Source organism: Acomys russatus, chromosome 32 (assembly GCF_903995435.1).
Source record: "Acomys russatus chromosome 32, mAcoRus1.1, whole genome shotgun sequence".
Lineage (NCBI taxonomy): Eukaryota > Metazoa > Chordata > Mammalia > Rodentia > Muridae > Acomys > Acomys russatus.
Genome location: NC_067168.1, coordinates 49,289,554 through 49,312,863, shown reverse-complemented (window position 1 = coordinate 49,312,863; position 23,310 = coordinate 49,289,554). Strand labels below are relative to the sequence as shown.

The 23,310-nt window shown below is 47.2% G+C and overlaps 1 protein-coding gene across 3 annotated transcripts in view; it reads left to right on the top strand.

Annotated features, from left to right (window-relative positions):
* The window catches only part of Fyco1 (FYVE and coiled-coil domain autophagy adaptor 1), a 76,156-nt gene that overhangs the window by 17,944 nt on the left and 34,902 nt on the right, over window positions 1-23,310 (top strand). For all 3 annotated transcript variants that reach the window (XM_051140286.1, XM_051140287.1, XM_051140285.1), the window contains exons 5-14: window positions 556-662; window positions 2,075-2,218; window positions 5,911-6,001; window positions 6,838-9,177; window positions 10,584-10,676; window positions 11,081-11,199; window positions 12,271-12,438; window positions 14,632-14,781; window positions 15,128-15,339; window positions 17,917-18,061. In XM_051140286.1, the coding sequence (XP_050996243.1) occupies window positions 556-662; window positions 2,075-2,218; window positions 5,911-6,001; window positions 6,838-9,177; window positions 10,584-10,676; window positions 11,081-11,199; window positions 12,271-12,438; window positions 14,632-14,781; window positions 15,128-15,339; window positions 17,917-18,061 (3,569 nt within the window). The remainder of the gene's footprint in view (window positions 1-555; window positions 663-2,074; window positions 2,219-5,910; window positions 6,002-6,837; window positions 9,178-10,583; window positions 10,677-11,080; window positions 11,200-12,270; window positions 12,439-14,631; window positions 14,782-15,127; window positions 15,340-17,916; window positions 18,062-23,310) is intronic.

Sequence of the window (23,310 nt, the reverse complement as noted above, 5' to 3'; positions counted from 1 at the left end):
CTCCATATAGGTGATAACGGAGGCTGTTGTACATCTGGCAAAACCTTTGCAAAGCTCCCCTTACACAACTCCACTCTTTCTATTCTCCCTTCCACACATTCCAACCAAACCTCTGAGGCCCCTCTCTCAGACCCCCAGGACCTTACACCTAGCACCAGCCTATCTTAACATCCCTTCCTCCTGTAGCTTCTGTGCGAGAAGCTGTTCAGCTGCCTCCAGGTTTCACTTCTTACTCTAGATTAAATAAAGGAGTTTCCTATTTGAATCAGATTCTGATGGAAAAGGAACAAAAGTGACTCTTGAATATGTAAGTGTTTGAGTCATATTGCTGTATCTTTCTTCACGGGTGTGCTGCAACATATCCTCCGCTGGAGGCCTGGAATAAGCCAGCTCAGGCTTCACTCTAGAGTGGCAGTACCAGATGCCTTGTGTCCTTTGAGGGGCATGAGAGCTGCCAGTGTCAGAGTAGGTTGAACAGCATGTTCTGTCTTGTATGTGGCCTTTGCTAATCCTCCATGAGGCAGGTGTTCTTCCCAATATAATCTGTGTTTTCAGCTTCGAACATCTCTGGGAAAAGGGAGAGCCTTCATTCGCTATTCTTTGGTGCACCAGAGGCTGGCAGACACCTTGCAACAGTGCTTCATGAACACTAAAGTGACCAGGTAATTGCGACACTGTGCTGGGCTCAACCCCATAGCACTGAGAAACAGAAATCGTGTCAGCCAAACCAGAATGCCAGTAGCAGGTGCCTCTAGTTTCTTTCACATCCGTTATTCTTTTCTCTTTTTACCCGTCTTTGAACATGTAGGATAGAAGAGGGGAAGACTGCATTTCTCTCGTTCTCTCATGTGCCCAGCTGTGACTTAGAGCTTAGAGCCAGAGCTCTTAACTCCTACCAGAGTCAGTACCCCTCAGCCTATCAGGGCTCCTTGGAGACTGAAGGGCAACTGCTGTGAATCTAGGTTGCCCGTATGTCAGCCTTTGTACCTGTTAAGTGCTACAGGCTCACCAGGAAACAGGAAGGGAGGAGGAGAGGCAAGCCTGAGTGAGGAAGGCCAGGAAGCATTGGGTGAGGAGCTGCAGATCTGGAGCTACCAGCTGAACCTCCTTGGGTTGTCAACATTCCTTTTCTGGGTCTGCTCTGCCTCTCTCCAGAAATTCGAGTTTATGCAAGAAAGAACTTTTTTAAAATAGCAAGCAAATCTTAGCTCTATATTGTCATGTTTGCGTTTTATTTACATAAAAGAATAGTTCATATTCCTGTGACAGGCTTGTGAGTTAAAAAAACATTTGTACAGCTAGACTTGGTGGTACATGCCTGTAAGCCCAGCACTCGGAGGCAGGGGCAGGCAGATCACTATGAGTTCAAGGACAGCTTGGTCTACAAAGTGAATCTAGGACAGCCAAAACTACACAGAAAGCCTGTCTCAAAAAACAGAACAGAACAAAAACATTTGTGAACTTGATTTGAAGAGTATATTGATCTGGGTATTTGGTAAAGACTGCTTTAAACAGCTCAAGCTCACAGACCACAAATATCAGCCACGTAATCCCTTAAACTCATCAGTACTGTGCTTTTAACTTCTTATTGCTTCATGTGAAATGCGTAAACCACTAACAACGTACATTCAACATTTCTGGATAGACATCTGCTCCTTGGCTTTTTATTTGATGTCTGGACAGAAGTTAGAAATGAGCCCAGTGTGTCTTGTTGAGTTCTGTGAAAGGAATAAAAGCTGACGTTATCTTCACAAAATGAAGTGCCCTGTCTCCTGTAGTTGCCCTTTCTTGGCAAGTCACTAAGATTTGAGGATCTCAAATTCTTTGAAGGAAAAGAGATATTATATAAATAATAAACACCCAGATCATTGCAACGGTTTCTTTGATGTGAAGAAAACTTATTTGAGAACCCAAGATCTGGCAGTGGGAGATAAAATGGTTCGCCTGTTTTTTGATTTAGTGACATGTTACTGGGTCTAGTAAAGCAGAGAGAGCCACACAGATCGCCTTGAGTAGGTTCATTCTTTGCTCACCCTTGTCACTCCTCAGTTGATACAGTGTGTATTCTCTGCAGTGACTGGTACTACGCGAGAAGCCCCTTTCTGAAGGCAAAGCTGAGCTCTGACATCGTGGGCCAACTGTATGAGCTGACAGAGGTTCAGTTTGATCTTGCGTCGAGGGGCTACGACCTGGATGCCGCCTGGCCCACGTTTGCCAGGTACTGTGGGGGATTGCTTTCTTTCAAAAAGTTGAGAAAAGAGATGTGCGGTATTTTGGGGACTGCCACCCATCTGTCCGGCCATGCTGCCTGCTCAGTAAACTACATACAGCCTCGTAAGTAGTCTTTCTGCCTTCCCCATTTATTCATTCATTTATATCAGTATTGGCTCATGGGCTTTTGGGTAGTGGTGGGTTTTTGTTTTCTTGTTTTTGTTTGGGGGAAGTTGTCTTGTTATGTTGTTCAGTAGCTTACGTTCTGTCATTATTTTGGAGCTTAACCCATATTTGTCCAATGGGAGATTTTTTTCTTTTGGGCTGATACTCATAAGGTTTCTTTCTTCAGTCTGATACATTTGTCTTTTAAGAAATAAAATATCAGCCAGGCAGTGGTGGCGCACATCTTTAATCCCAGCACTTGGGAGGCAGAGGCAGGAGGATCGCTGTGAGTTCAAGACCAGCCTGGTCTACCAAGCAAGTCCAGGACAGTAAGGGCTATACAAAGAAACTCTGTCTCAAAAAAAAAAAAAAAAAAAAGAAAGAAAGAAAAAGAAATAAAATATCATACATCTAAGTACGTACCTTACTGCTGTCTTTCTCCTCCTTCCTGTCCAGAAGTACACAGTACAAGCTTGAGGCATATCGATCGCAAGGCTTTGTTTTCTCTATATGTATATGTATCCATAAATATTTTATGATATCATATATATTCTATATAGTATACATTTTCAACATTTTATGTACAGCGAGTCGTGAGAAAGCTGTTACTTTGTACTTGCCTTTTTCATTTCATATTCTGTAGTTTTACTTGTGCATACACCTGTGGCTCTATGGCTGTGGGGTAGAATCAAGCCATAGCACTATGTGAGGCCACACTGCCCATTACTTCACATATTCTGTGACAGCTTTCATTCAGGAATAGTTGTTCGACCATGTATTTCACAAGCTCATTTACAGCCCAGCAGACCCATGATGTAGAGTATGTAACCACATGAGTAACCGTAACCAGGTGTGACACCCTCTTTTGGAGTTAGGCTGGTTCCACCTTTCCACAGTGATAATGCACCACGCGTTTCCTTCCTCCATCTCCATCCTCCCTCCTCACACACACGTGTGGGTGTGTGACACTCTTGACTAGGGTCATTACTAGGTTGAAGAGACCAATAAGTTTGACAGTTCAATAACTCCAGGTCGATTATGGTGGGGTAAAGGTGTGATTAGATTACAGTGTCCTGTGAATGGAGATTTGTCACGCAGCCCTGTGCTTCAGAGCCACAGCACCCAGCAGAACTTTGTTCAGTGAAGGGTCTTATATAGTCCCTTATATAGTCTTATATAGTCCCTTATACAGTCGCCCTGTCTGAGGCTCATTCAGGTCTTCAGCCACATTGTAGATACGTAATAAAGAAGTGACTTTAGCCCTCTCAGCACAGTGATACCTTTTTATTTTTTAAACCAGTTTGAATGTTTTTTCTTTTTCTATTTTTTTCTCATTGACAAATAGACTGTGACAGGTACCTAAAACAACTAAAACTTGGAAAATGTTTTACTGAGGCTTTTTGTTTGTTTTGTTTTTGGAGGTGGAAGAAGAGTGAAAGAAAGCTACAGTGTTTAGATTGATTGGTTTGCCTGTGTGTGCATGTGAGCGTATGCATGTTTGTATGTGTGTACATGTAGATGTACGCATGTTTGTATGTGTGCATGTGAGTGCATGCATGTTTGTATGTGTACCCATGTGAGTGCATGCATATTTGTATGTGTGTACGTGTGAGTGCATGCATGTTTGTATGTGTGTACATGTAGATGTACGCATGTTTGTATGTGTGCATGTGAGTGCATGCATGTTTGTATGTGTGTACATGTGAGTGTATGCATGTTTGTATGTGTGTACATGTGAGTGCATGCATGTTTGTATGTGTGTACATGTGAGTGCATGCATGTTTGTATGTGTGTACATGTGAGTGCATGCATGTTTGTATGTGTGTACATGTGAATGTATGCATGTTTGTATGTGTGTACATGTGAGTGCATGCATGTTTGTATGTGTGTACATGTGAGTGTATGCATGTTTGTTTGTATGTGCAAATGCATGGATGTCAGAGTAGGGCACCAGTTATCCTTTGTTCCTCTGTATCTATTATTTTGAGGCAGGTGTCTCCCTGAAGCTGGGCCTCTCAAGTTTTCTGCTGTAAGCTGTAAGCTAGCAAGCCCCAGTGATCTTTGTGTCTTCACCTCTCTTAAGAGATGGGATTTCTGGAGTGTCCAGGGTACTTCATTTGTCACATAGGTGCTGGGATCCAAACTACAGTCCTCATGATTGCATAACAAGCATTCTTAACTGTGGGGCCATTCCTAACACCCACACCATGATGTCAAACCACAGCAGTGGAGCGCCTGCCACAGCCCATGATGTTAAACCACAGCAGTGGAGCACCTGCCACAGCCTGTGGAACTCTTTGGAAAGAAGTGTTGTGTTTTCCTCTTTTTGCTCGATCTAGGAAAGAGTACTCCTGCATTCAAGCATTTGTTACTGTAATGAAAAACCTGAGGCAGACTACCTTTATAAAGAAAAGACATGTCTAGTCTGGGGGCATGACTCCGCAGTTAAGAGTGCTTCTTGCTTTTTCAAGAGGACCTAAGTTCAAATCCCAGAACCCACATCAGGCAGCTTACAGCCACTTCAGCTTTAGGGGAACCTGATACCCTCTCTGGCCTCCACCCGCACCCCTTCACACATAAAAATAAAGCTTTAAATTTTTAAGGATTCTTGAAACTCCTCCTTTTAGGGGGAAAAAAGGAGGGTGGCTTGTTTTGCTCACAATTTGAGAGGCTGAAGGCCTAAGCAACATGGCCCAGGCTCTGGCAACGGATTCCTTTGACTATCATTTCAGAGTAGGTAGCAGGCAGAGAGGGGATGAGGACTGTTCTATGCAGAAGTAAGACATCACATGTCCCAAATAGTAAGCCAGGGGTTACTGTTCCATAGTGCCTTCCAACAGCACACCCCCAGTTGTTCTAAGGGCTTATATTAGCCACATTTTTTAAAGGTCCCACCATCTCTCTGTACCACCATTCAAAGGACCAACATATGAACCCTTTGGTAGACAAATTTAAGTGATATCCAGACCATATCCTCCTACTACCTGGTTGCATAGTGTCTTAGTCAGGATTTCTGTGCTGCAAGGAAACACCATGATCAAAAAGTAAGTTGGGGAGAAAAGAGTTTATTTGCTTATACTTCCATATAGCTGTTCATTATTGAAGGAAGTCAGGACAGGAACCAGGAGGCAGGAGCTGATGCAGAGGCCATGGAGGAACACGGCTTACTTGCTTGCTTCACATGGCTTACTCAGCCTGCTTTTTTATAGAAACCAAGACCACCAGCCCAGAGATGGCACCACCCACAGTAAGCTGACCTCCCCATTGATCACTAATTGAGAAAATGCCTCCCAGCTGGATCTCATGGAGGCATTTCCTCACCCAAGGCTCCTTCCTCCCAGTGACTCTACCTTGTGTCAAGTTGACACAAAATCAGCTAGTACACCTAGTAACTATCAGCACCACTTCCTTTGTGCATGTGTGTGTGTGCTGTGTGTGCATTTGCACATGGGTTCGTGGAGGAGGGGGAGTATGTATATACCTGAGTTTGTTTTCTCATCTGAATACAAGTGTGTTTGTTCTGTGGCCCCACAGGAGGACACTGGCCAGCGGCTCTTCTGCGTACATGTGGAAACCTCCTAGCCGGAGCTCCAGCATGAGCAGTTTAGTGAGCAACTACTTGCAGGTACTGTCAGGAAGGCTGGGCTCAGCAGGCTGCTAGTGTGACCTGGGTATGTCTTTTCCCCTAGCACCTCAAGGGTTGATCTTCTCAAATATTTGTTGTTCCAAGCAGAGTAATATAACCTTTCAAATATATCCTGTAATTTAGATTCTTACAGCCAGGTAAAGTTTAGATCTTTTTCAAACTGCACTCCTAAAATATTTAAAGTATTTTACAGCGCTGAGGTTAGAATTGACCCTGTCACCTACCAGTGTCCAACTCAGGGAAAATTACTTAACTTCGAAGCTCCAACTCTTTCTTCTGAAAGAGGGAGTAGTTAGGTCACCCTGGTCATAAGTGGGGGAGCAAGTGGAAGAGTGCTTGAGAACAATGGTTGGGGGCCCCATCTTCTCAGAAATGGGAACCTATTATAACTATGTGATAGAAACTTATTTGCAGCACAAGAGTAGTCGTTGTGTATAAAGAGCATTAAACATAGAAAAGACTGCACTTTGACCCCAGCTGTGATTCTTATCATGCTTGGTGCTGGGCGTATAATACAGTGCGTTAACCGTAATTGCAGTGTGACTGAGTTTAGGTTTCCTGAGACCCAGTGCCCTTTAGACTCAAAGCTGATGGAGGCTGAGAGAGACGTGAGTCTGCTTAGCAGCAGGGCTGTGAGACCCTGAGTGTGCTCTGACCTGTGGCAGTTTACGGGCTCTAGTCTTTGGAGTAGCTCTAAAAGCATACCTTAGGGTTAGGCAGTTCCTCTGTCTGCACTTCTACTTTCACTGACTACAAAATCTATCCAAATAATGGGCAGGTTCATTCCAAAGCTCCGGTGTTTTACTTTCCTCTAGACTCAGGAGATGGCCTCCAGTTTTGACCTGAACAGTTCCCTAAACAATGAAGCACTTGAAGGCTTCGACGAGATGCGGCTGGAACTGGACCAGTTGGAGGTTCGGGAGAAACAGCTACAAGAGCACGTTCAGCAGCTGGACAGGGAGAACCAAGCACTTCGCGCGATGGTCAGCAGGCAGGGGGAGCAGCTCCAGGCAGAGGAGAGCGCTGGCCTCACGGGCCTGGTGGCAGAGCTCCAGAAGCAGGGGCAGGCCACCCAGGCCACAGTGAAGACGCTGCAGACATGCCTGCAGGCCCTGGAGCGGAACGTGGACAAAAAAGAGAACAGCCACTCAGCCTTGCAGCTCGAGAACATGGCGCAGAAGCTTGAGGCTGTGAGAGACTCCTTGGGTAGGAAGAACCAGCTTTTAGCCAGCCTTTCAGATTGCCTGGCCAGGGCTGAGAAGAGGGCAAATCCATCTCTGGACACAAAATTTCATCAAGAGCAAGTTCCTGCTGACCTGGCCCTGAAGGTCCAGGAGCTGAAGGGAAAACTTGAAGCCCTAGAAGGAGAGAACACCAAGGCCCAGGAGCTAAACAGGCAGCAGGATATCAAGCTGGAGCAGTTGGCCAAGGAACTACAGCTGAAGGAGGAAGCCCGGGCTGGCCTGGAGCACTTAGTGAAGGATGTGGCCCCACTTCAGGAAGAGTTAGCTGGAAAAAAGCAAGAGTCCTCTCAGCTCCGGGAACAGCTGCAGGAATCCCTGGCCCACCTGAGCTCAGTGGAGCAGGAGCTGGCAGAAGCCAGGCAGCAGGGAAAACAGCAACGAGAAGAAAAGCAGCTGCTGGAGCAGGAGGCCAAGTCTCTGACATGGCAGCTGCAGCTTCTGGAGACCCAGCTCACACAGGTGAGTCAGCTCGTGAGTGACCTGGAGGAGCAGAAGAAGCAGCTCACACAGGACAGAGACCGCCTCAGCCAGAAAGTAAGCACACTGGAGCAACTAGCTGAGGTGCAGGCAGCCAACAAGAGTAGGGAGGCTCTGGCCTCCCCGAGCTCTGTCCCACCACAGGCTGGGGAGAGTCCAGAAGAGGGGCAGCAGTGCCTCCAGGAAGAGCGGGTGAGCAATACCACAGCGCCAGAGGCAGACCAGGAGGAGTTGCAAAAGGTCAACCAGGAGCTACAGAAGGAGCTGCAGAACATGGCTGTGCGCAACCAGCTCCTAGAAGGCAAACTGCAGGCCTTGCAAACTGATTACAAGGCACTGCAGCAGCGAGAGGCAGCCATCCAGGGCTCCTTAGCCTCCCTGGAAGCCGAGCAGGCCAGCATCCGGCACCTGGGAGACCAGATGGAAGCAAGCCTCCTAGCTGTGAGGAAAGCCAAAGAGACTATGAAAGCCCAGGTGGCAGAGAAGGAGGCTGCCCTGCAGAGTAAGGAGAGTGAGTGTCGGCGCCTGCAGGAAGAGGCAGAGCAGTGCCGCCTTCGGACAGAAGCCCAGGCCCAGGAGCTCAGAGCTCTTGAGAGCCAGTGCCAGCAGCAGAGTCACCTAATCGAGGCCCTCTCTGCAGAAAAAGGCCAACAGGGACTCAGCCTACCTCAAGTCAAGACAGCCCAACTGGCCCTGTCTCAAGCACAGCTGGAAATTCACCAGGGGGAAGCCCAGCGGTTACAGACTGAGGTGGTGGACCTCCAGGCCAAGCTCCAGGTGGCCCTTGGTGACCGAGACAAGTTACAGAGCCAGCTGAGCGTGGCTGAGGCAGTCCTGAGGGAGCACAAGACCCTAGTGCAACAACTGAAAGAGCAGAATGAAGCGCTCAACAGGGCCCATGTCCAGGAGCTGCTGCAGTGCTCAGAGAGAGAAGGCATCCTGCAGGAGGAGAGCATCTGCAAGGCCCAGAAGCAGGAACAAGAGCTGCAAGCCCTGCATGCAGAGCTGTCTCGGGTGAGGTGCAGCTCCGAGGGAGCCCACCTGGAGCATGCAGAGTTACAGGACCAGCTGCACCGAGCCAACACAGACACGGCTGAGCTCGGCATACAGGTCTGTGCCCTGACAGCCGAGAAGGATCGACTGGAGGGGGCGCTGGGTAGCTTGGCCCAGGAACTCCGGGACTCCAAAGAGGCAGCACTACAGGAACGAAAGGCCTTGGAGCTCCAAGTGATGGGACTACAGCAAGAGAACGAGAGCTTGCAGGAAAAGCTGAAGACAGCTGAGGAGGCGGCCAGTTCATGCTCTGGTCTGCAGGCACAGCTGGCCCAGGCCGAGCAGCTGACCCAGAGCCTCCAAGAGGCTGCAAACCAGGAACGAGATGCTCTTAAGTTCCAGCTAAGTGCTGAGATCATGGACCACCAGAACAGATTGAAGGTAAGCTCAGCTTTAGGCATTTCTCAAGGTACACCTGGCTCCATAATTAGAAAGCTCTGCAGCAAGAAAAAGGTGAAGATCAAAAAATGCCCGGTGCCGTTCAGCTGTAGCGCACACTTCTGTACAGAGACACACCAGGCAGAGCATGGGGAGTAGCGCCTTCGCCGGCAGCCTCCACTTAGGCTGTGGCAGATGTTGGCCCACACAGAACGTTTTTCAAAATTAGTAGCCAACACTGGCAGAGCAGAGTGTACACAAATTCAGTTCTGTAGCCTCTTTTGAATTTTCATCAGATCTAGCAGCCCATTTCTCTATCCCCACAAGGCAGCAGGCAGCAGCCACTCAAGGAGTGCACACGGCCTTCTGCTGCTTCCCCTGCTGTGCGTGTGTGCACTGCCCGTTCCGCACATGAGCTTCAGCTTCTTGCTCAGCCATAAGTTTGGGAGCTGCATCCTCCACAGGTCACCAGTCTGTGACAGCTTAAATCCTGGCTCTATTCCTTATTAAATCATCAGTTCCTCTGCTGTCCTGATGGCTGACAGAGTGTAGGGAGCCGGCTCAGTTAGGAAAGCAAGACCCTTAAAGCAGACAAAGCCGCAAGACCCCAGCAGAGCCTGAGCCTCTGATACTGCTGAAGAAAGGGCGGGAACATGAGCAGCTGTCCTGAACTCACACTGTGGACCAGGCTGGCCTCAGCCTCACAGAAATCCGCTTGCTTCTACCTCTCAGAGTGCTGGGATTACAGGCATGCATCACTGCGCCCAGCTAAAAATAAAATTTTTATTAAAAATAAATAAAAACAAAAAATTATAAAAAGTGGAGAGCCAGGCAAGGTGGTATACATCTTTAATTCCAGCAATTGGGAGGTGGTAGCAGGTGAATCTCTGTGGGTTCAAGGCCAGCCTAGTCTATATGACAAGTTCCAGGCCAGCCTGGACTACATACTGAAATTCTGTCTCAAAGTAAATAAATAAATACATATGCTCAGTGTCGATCTCTGGCCTCCACACACAGACTTTTGCATACATAAAACGTGTAAACTGCATACACAACACCGAAGCAACAGCAGAACCCAAAACCAACATGGGTCAAAGTCTGGCACAGTCTGACCCTAACCCTCTGTGCCTAGGCCTCTGTGTCCTCAGCCCACTCTGCACCCTCTCCTAAAAGTGCCCTCCCCACCCCAAGCCACCCCATCCCTGAGGCTCATGGACCATTTTTTTCACCTGCAGAAAGTAATTCTGTTTGAAGAACAAGCTGAGTCTCTTTTCGTAGCAAACTTGTATTTTGTTGCCAGTAGAGAAGAAGCCTGTTGAGCCACTTGAAGGATAGATACTTGGTAATAAAAGTGAAGGAGTCTCAGAGCAAGAGCCTCTCTCTTATGACACCTTCCTTATCCTTCCCAGACAGCCAATGAAGAGTGTGGAAGCCTCAAGGCCCAGCTAGAAGAGCAAGGCCGGCAACTGAAAATGACTCAGGACGCTGTGCAGGAACTGAAGGTGGGCCTGCTTTCACTGGATTGTTGAACGCTGTTTCTCACAACGCTGCCAGTTCTCAAACTGAGACAGCTATTGGTTCAGACAATGTTCCAAGCCTATGCCATGACTCCCTTCCACGCCCTGGACTTTGGGCTAAGAGGGTATTGTTCTTAGTCACCTGTGTTGGTACTCTCTAGTGTCAGGCAGTAACAACACTCCATGCCACCTGCACTCCAGCACCCCACTGAAGAGCAGGCCATTCCCCACAAATGCAGAACAAAGGTTCCTGGCCTCATAAGCTCCAGCACAACAAACCTTTCCCCTTAGAAATGGCCTCGTGAGGCAGTGTGGCTAGCATAGCAGTCTCTTCTTCCATTGAGGGCGAGGAATAAGGTTTGTGTGCTCTCCCCAATGTCCTATAACAGGTCAACAAGGCAGCCGTGGAGGAGAAGTTGAAGTGCACCAGCAGCCACCTTGCAGAGTGCCAGTCCACTTTGCTGCACAAGGATGAAGAAAGTACGACTCTTCAAATAAGCCTGGAAAGGTCAGTCGCGGGGTCACCTGGAAAGGTCACTCACAGGGTCACCCACACAGCTGCTGCTGGTCTTCAGGGAGAGGGTAGGTGCACTCATTATAGAAAGTCAGCCACTTGCACGAGATGAGAAAATCTTGCAGAAGTCATGCCACCAGAAAACACGGGTCAGAAGCTTGCCCCGGAAAGTCAGCCGTCTTCTGCCATCGTTCACACAAGGCAGGTCGTTTGTTTCATCTGGTACCCCTTTTTACCTCCAGCAAAGGACACACTAACTGCATGCTTCCAAAAATCTGAAAGGAGGCACAGAGTGAGAATGGCAGGAAGGAGAAACAGCGCTGAGCCCTGCTTGCTTGTGGCTTGTTCTCAGGGCTGCTTGTGCACCCTTGGCTGAACAGACTTGGCTGGAAAGCATGCAAACAATGTAGGCTTTCCATAGAATGTGACTTTAGTGCAGTTCTTACCTTGCTGTGTCTTGGGGTTTATAGCATCCTTAGAAACTACCATGGAAGGGGATAGTTAAACCGTGTGTGGGATGCATGAGATTGGGCAGCCAGCCAGCTCCATCAGCTCCTCTCCTGCGCAGACTCCCTAGGGTCTAGAACAGAATTCAGGGGATTGGAGAATGTATCAGGTAGAAGGCCTGCTGAGGGCCCAGCGCCCTCCCCAGGGACCCCAAGAGCAAGTTCCTTCTTTGTAACCACCCCTGAGAGACCACACCTCTCCTTTATGTCCTAACTCTGCCTCCTGCTCAACCTCCATCACTATCCCATAAGTCTTCCACTCCCAGCCTAGGTCCTGCCCAGGAATCCTTACAGGAGTGTCATGTCCCACTCACTTTAAGTATGTTACCATCCTGGAGTGTCTCTGCCATCTCAGAATACCCCTTTATGTTTGAGGGGGAAGTAGGGAGAGTGTCAGATTCTGGGGTAGTGCATAACCCATGTGGAGCAGGTCACATCTCACCATGAGAGGAAAAGGCCCAGAGGGCTGCAGGACCTCTCACTGAAGGCCAGGAGAGCCCAGAAATCCCGGGAAGCTGAATATCAGGGCTAACAGCAAAACTTACTTCTCACCTCCCAGAACTCAGAGGGAACTTGAAAAGGCCACATCAAAAATCCAAGAATATTACAACAGACTCTGCCAGGAGGTGACAAACAGGGAAAGGAATGATCAGAAGATGCTTGCAGACCTAGATGACCTGAACAGAACCAAGAAATACCTTGAGGAGCGGCTGATAGAGCTACTTAGGTGAGTGTGGGGCAGTCAGGGACCCTGTCCTGGACTGACTTTTCTTAGAAAAAAGCGTTTCTGAAAATGACAGTGAGACTGGGCCCCTCTCCTCTAGCTCTGCCCAGTGATGTGCTGCTGGGAAGCCGGTTAGGCTTTGGCCATCTGGAAGGCCAGTCTCCCTGATCATGGCACTGTTCTGTGGGTTTGGGTTTCCGTGGTCATGCAGGGCTATGTCCAAACTCTGGGTGTTTTGCTAAGAATGACAGTGAAATGACATTTAGTAACTTTGGTCATTTCCCTGTAGCTGTTGCCCAGCTCCAGGGAGCCGTCTCCTCTTGTCTGTCCCTTTTTCGTAGGATCAAGCCTCCCTGTGGGAAGCCAGCAGCAGCACCCATGTGAGAGTCAAACTAGCAGGGGCTCTGAGGGAGCCAACATGTTCTTGCACTCAAGAGTAGCCATGGTGCCTGACTTTCTAAGACGATATGAAAGCTGAATTTTTATGTGAAATGCTCTGATTATTAAATGCTTGCAAGTCGTTCACAACTTTAACTTCTTAAAGGAATCAAGTATGCAAGATAAAATATTGTCACTGTGCCTCCCTCCCTCCCTCCCTCCCTCCCTCCCTCTTCCCTTCCCTCCCTCCCTCCCTCCTCCCTTCCCTCCCTCCCTCCTCCCTTCCCTCCCTCCTTCCCTCCTTCCCTCCTTTATTTCTTTCTGTGACGAAATACTTGGCAAAAGCAACTTAAGGGAGGAAAGACATGTTTTGGCCTGGTGTTCAAACCATCTGTCTCAGGCAGCCCTGGCAGGGAAGGCATGACAGTGGCATTGCTTCAGTCCATGGCAGTCAGAACTTAAGGCAGTAGTAATATTCCGTGTCTTAGCAGATGACAAAGTAGAGACTCCCAGTGACCCACCTTCATCAGCCATGCCTTCCATTCCAAAGTTGCACAGCCTCCTCAGATAGCACCGCTAGCTTTTCGGGGGCCAAGGGCTCAAACACATGAGTTAGTTCAAACTCAAGTCATAAGAATTCAGCATCGTCCAACAGGAATCCACCCGTGGCCACTCTTGTTTTTCCACCTCTAGATTGCTTTGAAGCAAAATCCAGGCACAATATTACTTCATCTATGAACACTCCATGTCAAGCTTTCCAAGACAAGAGATATTTTTGCTTTGTTCTCTGTATTTTATTTTGAGACAGGATCTTACTATACTTCCCTGTCTGACCTGAGACTCGCTATGTAGATGAGGCTGGCCTCAAACTCACAGAGATCTACTTGCTTCTCTGTCTCCTGAGTTCTGGGATTAAAGATTTGTGCTACTACACCCAGCTTCCAAGACAAGAGCACGTACACAATACACCTTGAAAAATAAACGTGTCAAGAGACACTTGGTAAAACCTTGGGGCAGATAAGTTCTGACTCCTTCCATTTGTGGTGGTAGCAGCCATGAGTGTGGTATGCCTAGGTGTGCTCATCAGAATTCCAGATACCTTCTTGAGGAATGTGCTAGAGAAGCCAAGTAGCATTCTCACGGTCCGGCTTCCTAGCAACATCGAGGTCAGATACTGTGGCCCAGCTGGAAAACCAAGCTGGCCCAGAGGATGAGTCTACCTGTCTTGTAATAGTTTATGAATCTTTGAACAAAGCCAGCTACCTCTGCGTTCCTAATCCTTACCCACCTCCAGAGGACCTGGGTTCAATTTTCAGCACCCACAAGACAGCTTACAACTATCTTTGACTACAATCGTGGGGATCTGGTGCCCTCTTTATACCTCACGGGCCTTGCACATGTAAAAGTACACAGACATACATGCAGGCAAATTCCTTATTGCAGGTGCACTCGTACCATGCCCATTATCAACTTGGTTGAATGCTTAAGCTTACACCTCCAGTAGTTTTTGGTTTTAGTGTTAATTAGATAATTAGAGTGATATATCAGTACTGGCAGTTCCTTGTGGTTGACTAAGCCTTCTGTATATATCATGTGCCTATTACATACTCTCACATCACATGGGCTAAAAGAAAAACCCAGTGTGTCTGGGTGCCTTTGGAAGCCTCGTCAGAGAGCCTATGCTTTGAAGACCTCAAGTTGGGAAGAGGAAAAGTGCCTTAGCTTCTGTGGCTTGGAACATTGGATATCAGCTTTCTGAAATGAAGCAGGGGTCATTCTTAGCTTCTTGCAGATTCTTAAAATATGGTATTATTGCAGGGACAAAGATGCTCTCTGGCAAAAGTCCGATGCACTGGAATTCCAGCAGAAGCTCAGTGCTGAAGAGAAAGGTATTGGGGACATGGAGGCCAACCACTGCCATGACTGCAAGAGGGAGTTCAGCTGGATCGTGCGGCGGCATCACTGCAGGTCAGCAGCAGGCAGCTGGCTGGTGCAGGTGGAGGGTCTGAGACATGTGTGGGCACAGACATGGCTGCAGGTGGAGGGTCTAAGACAAGTGTGGGCTACTCACAGCCCCCAAAAGGATGTGGGTGGACTTAAGGGAACTCACAGGCATGTGGAATACTTGGAGACCAGCAACCTGTTAGCTGTTTTGAGCCTATAGGGGAAATCAGATGGTGCCAGAGAACACAGCTCCTTCAGGCAGAGGCATGGGCCACCAGGAACCGAACACAGAGACCTGTTCTAGTACCAAGCAGACCTCAAGCTCTCCCTTGTGTGTCGTTCTCACAGCCTGTGTTTGTCTCGTTCCCAGAATATGTGGCCGCATCTTCTGTTACTACTGCTGTAACAATTACGCTGTGACTAAGCCCAGCGGCAAGAAGGAACGCTGCTGCCGAGCCTGCTTCCGGAAGTTCGGCGAAGGCCCTGGATCTCCCGATAGCAGTGGCTCGGGCACGAGCCAGGGAGAGCCCAGCTCCAGGGTGTCTCCAGCTGAAGCACACCCCCAGGCCATAGGAAGCCAAGGTCAGGCCTCTGTTCCTGGGTTCATAGATGTCACTGCTCTCTCACTATGGCCAGTTATCTTGAGCAAACTTCATTCAATGGCTTCCAAATTTAGGTGTCTTAAGAGATGCATTTAGGTGCATAGACTACCACCAACCCAAAACTTTCTTATATTACTAGAGTTGACAAGGGAGTAACTTTCTCCTGCCATGATTGAGTGTGATTTAATAAGGAGTGTGTGTACACACGTACTACCAATGAAATACACACCGTACTACACTGAGGAGTCTGTCTTCTGATATCTCTTTCCTGATATGCGTTGTCTGTCCTATGGTAACCTAAGACCAGCAACTGCACTTTCAGTATCTATTCTTTTCTCTCAATGGCTGAGGAGATTGGATTCTTTGTGTCCTCCACCTCATCCAAGAAACAGACACAGCACATGGTTTGATTCCTGCTACTTTTGCATCCAAATCACCCTGATAGTTGACCCGGGCTATCAGCTGGACGCTGGACTTCTCCCTGTCCGGGCATCACTGCTGGCTGATTTGGTCCTGTGAACTCTCCTTTGATAGCCTGAATGCAAGGCACATAGCCTCCAGAATCCTGCTCCTCTCCTGCTTAAATGGATCCATAGGCCTTACCACTCAGGCATGGGAGTTGTGCTTTTCACACACAGCATTGCGGTCTTCAGATCTTTTCTGACCAGGGCTACAGGGATATGAATTCTTTATCAGATATGTTTTAAAGATGTTTTCGCCCAATTTACAGCTTGTATTGTAATCTTCTTTTTGAAGAGAAGTTGTAGTTAAAGTAAAATTCATATCATGTTTTATGTTTCAGATTTTTTATGTATCTAACTTTGCTTAACCCTGTATTTAAAGGATTTAAAGGTCCCTCTTCCTCCTCCTGTTCCTCTTCTTCCTCTCCTTCCCCCATTCTTTTCCTCCTTCCTCCTTCCTCTTCTTCTTCTTCCTCTCTTTCCCCCATTCTTTTCCTCCTCTTCTTCCTCTTTCTCCTCCTCCTCTTCTTTAAATTTTGGATTTGAGGTTTTTTTTGCATTGGTTAAGTGAGTGAGTGATTCGGTGGGGGGTTTGTTGGTGACAGGGACTCACTTAGTAGCCCAGCTGTTCAGGAACTCTATATAGACTGAGCTAGACTCAAACTCAGGAATCTGCCCGCCTCTGCTGATTAAAGGTGTGTGCCATCACACCTGGATTCTTACTATTTTAGGGTGTGTGTGTGACTTGTTTTGAGTTAATTTGTAGTATGGCGGTAATATATTTGTCAAAAAGCCAATTGAAAACAAAACCAAAAAACAAACATACGAAAACCCTGACCTCACATATTTGAGTCTATTTCTGGGCTTTGTTACACTCCATTCATCTGTGTGCCTTTTTTTCCCACACCAATTCCTCACTGTATAGATTGTTTGGTTTGATTGTTGTTTGTTTTTTGGGTATTTTTGCTTATTTGTGACAGTATCAATTTCTTTATGTAGCCCTGGTCATCCTGGAATTTACTATGTAGACCAGCTGTCCTCAAACTCACAGAGATCCACCTGCCTCTGTCTCCCACGTACTGGGATTAAAGGTGTGTGCTGCTGGTTGCTATAGATTCCTAATGCCTCTTACTGACAAGCAAAGATAGCCTTCCAATTTTATTCTTTACTGAACATAGAAATTTTGGAATGAGTTTCTTGGTTTCTAAAAGTGAATCATGATGTGGTTTTCATTGGGATCTCATTGAGTCTGGAGATCAGTTTGCAGAGACTTGACATCTTCATAGAGTGTTGACCATTTCAGTCCAGGAACATGGAAGCGCTTCCATCTGCTCTGGTCTGTGTTGTCCTTGCTGAGCATTCGTTTGTACCTCTCTCACCCAGTTCCCATCCCTTTGTCAGCCTCGGAAGACAGGTTAAATGTAACGAGTCCTTCTTGTCCCTCGGCCTTCGGCTTCTCTATCACAGAGAGCTGAGAGGAAAGCACGCCCTCTACAGCAGAGGACAGCGAAGCCGCCATGCCTCTGTACCCTAGATTCCCTTGCCCTACCGCACAGGTCGTTTCTTGTCTGCCATGGTACGTGCTCATGGGCAGCAGACTTGCACAGTGGCTGCCTATTGAGTGGTCAGGGCCAAACAAAAGACCCAACGCCTCCTGCAGAGCCCTGGAGAGAGAGAGAGAGGTTCTTTTCTGCACAACAGTGGACTAGAAGGGGGAGGAAATCAGGAAATCTGCTTCAAATTATTTCTGCTTGTGTCTTATGGAAGATTGTCTCATTGGATCAGTACAGTTCTTTGTTAGTTTCTATCCTGATTTTCCCCTTTCTAAATAAGGGTCTGAGAGGTTGTGGAAGTAGTTGAAACTTCCACCCTGCCTTTAAGAGAGGTCTTGAGGCTACGTATTCAAAATCTTACATGGTCCCTCCGTTTTCTGGAATGTCCCAGTAGTCTTTCTCTCATACTTACATAAAATAAAGTTAAGAAACCATTTAAGTTTCACTCCATCGCCTTGTTCTCCATTGCAGCACACTGTTACCCCAGTCCTGTGCATAATGGTTGTATGTCTTTTTCTCTCCTGGTTTGCCTCCACCACCCAGGAGTCAGCCCAGTCTGCAGAGCACCAGATGATGCTGTGTTTGACATCATCACTGATGAGGAACTGTGCCAGATTCAAGAATCTGGCTCCTCCTTGCCTGAAACACCGACTGAAACTGATTCAATAGACCCAAATATGGCTGAACAGTGAGTAGATGTCACCTCCATTTCCAAAGTACTCATGAAGTGCCTATCCCTTGTGCTTTTTTTGTTTTTGCTTTTTTTGTTTTGTGTTTAATCAAAGGACCAGGAATATAAGATGTTAGAAGTAGGATTGGCTATCTCTGCTGAGGGAAGATGCCTCAGAACAGTGTTCAGAATGTGATGGCTCTTGAAAAGGACAGTGCTAAGGAAACAGCCAGGGAGATACTCTATCAGAAAGCCATTGGGAGCTGGGCACGGTGCCCTGACTCAGAATCTTCACTTAGGCCCACTTTGCCTTGGGCAACTGTATTAGTCAGTTCAGGCTGCTGCAGCAAGAGACCACAGGGTGTGTGACGTAAACCATGGAAATGCACTTTATTTTAATCATCCGAGGGTGGGTATCAAAGATCTAAGCACTGCCAGGGTTGGTTTCTTCTCCTTTGGTTTGCAGATCGCCACCTTCTTGCAGCATCCGTTATACCCCTGTGTCCTTTAATCTCCATTTCATGCCAGGACACTGCTGGGTTTTTAATTTAATCACCTCCTTAAAGGCCTTTTGTAATTAAAATCATACCTATTTTAGTTAAAACCATAGCTATGATTTAATTTAAATAAATCTAACAAATTTAAATAAATAAATTTAAATAGTTTAAAATTAAAGCTTCTCATTGCCAAACCCAAGATAGCTCCTGTTCACCGTTGCTTCTGTGACTCTGAACCAGTTCTGTCCTTCATGAAACACTTGTCTGACACACTCAGGTCAGTCGTCATCAGTGTCCACCTTGACCCCTATCACCCAGTGTTCCCCAGGTATCTTCTCTTCCTGGAGTAGTAGGCCATGATGTGCTGAGACCCTGTGAATCCTTGAGCCAAAATAAATCCTTCCTCTCTTAAGTTACTCCTGCCAATATTTTGTAGTTAAAAATAACAACTTATCACAGAAAATTGGGGTCGTGGTTGTGATTAAATCTGACTGGTTGAAGGCCTTTGAGGAAGAACATTAAACAGTTTGGAGATGCCCACCAGCAAAGCCCCACCTGTAGGCACAGCTTAGTGAGCTGCGTTGGTGGTGTTCTTAAGACCAGCATGCCACTAGAAATGTGAACAATCTAGACTGTGCCGTAAGGTTTTGGCTGGGGACAAGAACTTTATCAGGAGTTGGAGTAAAGATCACTTATGTTCCATTCTAGCTAAATAATTGACCACATGTCGCTTGCGTCCTGAAGCTTTGAGTAATGCTGAATGTAAAAATAATAGACTAGGGGCCAGAGAGGTGGCTCAGCAGTTTAGAGCACTGGCTGCACATTCACGTCAGACACCAGGTAACCATCTGTAGCTCCAGTTCCAGGGAGTAGGATTCCCTTCTGGCTACTCTGGGCACCTGCATGCACATGATACACACAACCTCAAGCAGTATACATACATACACATTAAGAAAACAATGAATTTTAAATTTATTTATGCTCTGGCATAAACTCTTTGCTTCCTGGTCCATGCCATGTGAACAGGCTTCAGCCTCTGACTTGACACTCCTGCCGAGCGTAACACTCAGCTCTAATTTTAGCCAAGTTTATGAGCACTGGGGGAGGGGTGTGGGGGAGCAGAGCAGCAAGACATGAAAGTATTTAGCTTGGCAAGGAAATAAGTGCAATTATATTTAAAGTTGTAGACAAAGTAAGTGTGGACAAAGTAACTAACACTGTAAGAGATTAATGCTATCCAAAGGAAATGGCTGCTTTACATTGAGACAGTAGGAAAGAAAGGTGCCCTAAGGCCAAGAACCCCCTTATCAAAGGCTTCAGAATATAAAAAGGGAATGTTTGGACAGATTCAGGAGTGACCTTCTCTAAAATGATCACCTAGGAAGTATTTTTTCCAGGAGTAGCTACGCACACACTGCCACGTCATCTGTGTCCAAGAAGACCCAGCAACACATGAAGCTGGCAGCAGAACTACATTTTCCACGCAGTGATGGCTTTGTGAGCATCGCAGAATGCAAGAGTTGCAGGTCATAGAGGCTTGACTGAGGCTCTAGAGAAAAGCCTGCGAGGCCAGCAGTGTGGAGTAGGGTCAGATTCTCTGGCAATCCATGAGTGAAAATCCATGCATGAGAGTTGGAGGGTAAAACCTAAATTGCAATGGAGACCCCAATATATTGTAGATACCAGAAATGTGGAACATTTGCCAAGGAAAGTTTCAGGTACCTAGTGGAAGCAGTCCTAGAGAAAGCCGGGGTGTGCGACAGACAAGAAGGCTGATAAGGGTAGAGCTAACACCAAATTGTCCCACATTCCAGACGTAAAACTAGGATTTAATGTTTTCACTATCACACTTGTCATATCTCTCTTTGCTCTACCTTCATTTCTCCCTTTTAGAATGGGAATGTTTTTATGTATTAAAAGTATGTAATTTAAGTTATTACTGGTCTCACAGTTGAGCATGCCTTAAGTTTCAAAAGAGACTTTGAACTTTCAAACAGTGTAAAGGTGATTAAGACTACAGGGCTTTCTCTGAAGCTGAATTAAATGCAGTCTGTATTGTGAGATGGCAGTGAGCCTTTGGGGGTCAAGGGCTGAATGTTACTCTTTGAATCTGAAGTGTCTCTGATAGGTTTGTTTTGAACGTTTAGTCCTAAGCTTGTGGCACTGTTTTGAAGGCTGTGAATCATTTAGAAGGTGTGGCCTGACTGGTGGAAGCAGAGGTCAAAGAGGTTAAGCCTTGGACAGTTTTGCCTACTCCTGGTTCCAGCATGAGTTCTCTGCTTCCAAGCCCAGTGCCATGTAAATGAGTCTAGATAAAGCTGCTCTCTGCCCTGCATTCCCTGCTAAGATGGGCTGATACCTTCTGAGCCAAAACAGATCCTTCCTTAAGTTCCTCCTGCCAGCTACTTTATAACTGCAGTGAGGAAAGAAGCAGGTGCGTCTCAAAAGGCCAACTCTCCTGGTGCTCACGGCGACTCACAGTGAGGTCGCTAGCTCTCCTGCCCAGAATCCAAAATAGGGCCAGGAGTCACCTGCCACCTTTATCAATTTCTGCCACATGGGAAGGGCTGTACTTAATGTTTATGAGGCTGCTAGCCTAGATTTTAAAACTTGAGTGCATCTCCACACTTGTGTGTCCTGTGACTGTTAACACTGAATTCAGCTCATGGACAAAGCTTCTCTTTGCCAAACCCAAGACAGCTCCTGCTTACTGTTGTTTCTTTGACTTTAGACCAGTTCTCTTCTTTCTGAAACCCTTGTCTGGCACACACTAGTCAGTAGTCACCAGTGTTCACCCCAACCCCCGTGACCCAGTGGACCCCAGGATTTCTTCTCTTTCTTTGGCAGGAAAATACATTCTGCCCTTGGTACCTGCAAGCTTCATGGATAGAGACGGGTAGACCCGGAGCTAGGAGCCCAGGCGGGTGCCATTGATTTTAAAGTGTTCCCACAGACACCTGTAACCTGCATAAAGTAGCTGCTCTCTAGCTCCCTCCCTGTCTTTCACCTTCCTCTTCCTAGTAGGAACAGAAACAGAAAGCCCCCAGACAGCTGACGAGTGTGCGTAGTTTTTGGTCTTGGGAAATCAGGAACTGTTCCAGAGGAAGGAAATTGCCACCTGCAGCTGCCAGTGCAGGTCTGCGATTGACTGAGAGGAACCTGTAGTCCTTGTATCTCACCTATGTGAGATTGTGTATGTTAGTGTGAGCTTTGTTTTACTTCTGTTTTTTATTTTTTATTTTTTTTGGAGACAGTTTCTCTGTGTAGCCTTGGCTGTCCTGGACTTGCTTTGTAGACCAGGCTGGCCTCAAACTCACAGAGTGCAGGGATTACAGGTGTGCGCCGCCACCACCCGGCTTATGGGAGCTTTTCCTTAGCTTTCTTTTCTTCTCATGTTGAAAATGCAATCAAAGTCTGAGAAATTATGAAAAGGAGAGCCCTACGTGTGCACCGCCATCCCTCACAGAAAACTTAGAAAGAAAGGTAACCAGTCTGAGGAACAAAGCAGCACAAGAGAAATTAAGCTTTGACCCTTCCTAGCAGGGTCAGCTGCCCTTCACTCATGTCTGGCTTATCTTGAATGTTGACACTTAGGAACACAGCCCTCACCTCACAGCCCTGCACAACCTTTCAGACATGCCTGTAGTCTCTCCCTTAGTGTCTTAGACACCACTACCCAGATTTCCAGTTGTTCTTAGAATTGAGGTGATAGGTATTTGGCTTGCTCAGTCTCTGCCCAACCCACATACAGCCAAAGCCTCCGAGACCTGGCCTACTCTCTAGGTACTGAATATACAGGCCATTCAGAGTGAAAAGATTAAGCTTCGGGCACAAGCAAGCCTCCAAGCCCTCCCTATGGCCATGGCAGTGCAGCCTCTGAACACAGCTCCTTTAGCTGTGCAGGGCAGCCTAGCGTACATTCCATCTACCCTTCCTTAGGAAAGGGAGTCGAAGACAGTGCCTGGGCCAGAGCCCTCCTGTGGAGATGCATGACATTTCTGACGTTGTCCTGGTCTGTGCATAGACATTACCATGCACACGTGCTTCTTAGTATTTCCAGCTTGTAGCCTCACCATCAGATTACACTAAATGATCTGAACTAAAACCCGCCCTCAGAGCCTGCTTGCCAGTCACTTCAGAACCAAGCCTTTGCAGCCAGGGTGCTTAGCGGAAGAACTGTGGTCAACAGCCAAGAGATCTGATGCCTGCTATCTCAGAAATGAAACAAGGACAGGATATGGTGATCATGGTTAAAGTTAAAAAGCTATCTTAAGTCTATATTACCATAGGACCTCTGACTGTGGAGGAGTTAACAGACTCTCTGTGTAGTATAACACCTACCTGAAAGCGCTGTGGCTACTGTTTAAGGGCAGAGAGGCCTCTAACAAGGACCAGCCCTCATTTAATTTTCCTCTGAAGTGGGGGTGACAGTATCATCAAGCTGCCTACAAAACAGCACTCCTAACTGGGCCTGAAGGACTAGGCATCTGGCCAAGATGCTGCTTTGAAAGCTACAGTGATTGGCTTCTGGATTCTGTGCTCCCTCTTCTGCCTTCTTGTAGCACCATCTCCTCATCCAAGACCCTCACCAAGAACTCCTGAGTGATCAGATGGCCCCTAGAAGGGAGTCGCCATGCATTCGCCTCTCTGAAAACATAGCTGCGTGTGGCCTCTGTGTGTCTAACTGGAGCCAGAGCCCATCAGCACCTCCACTACGTTCAGTAATGCGGAGCTCAGTGGGAGTGGAGCATAGTCTTTGTTCTCAGGCGC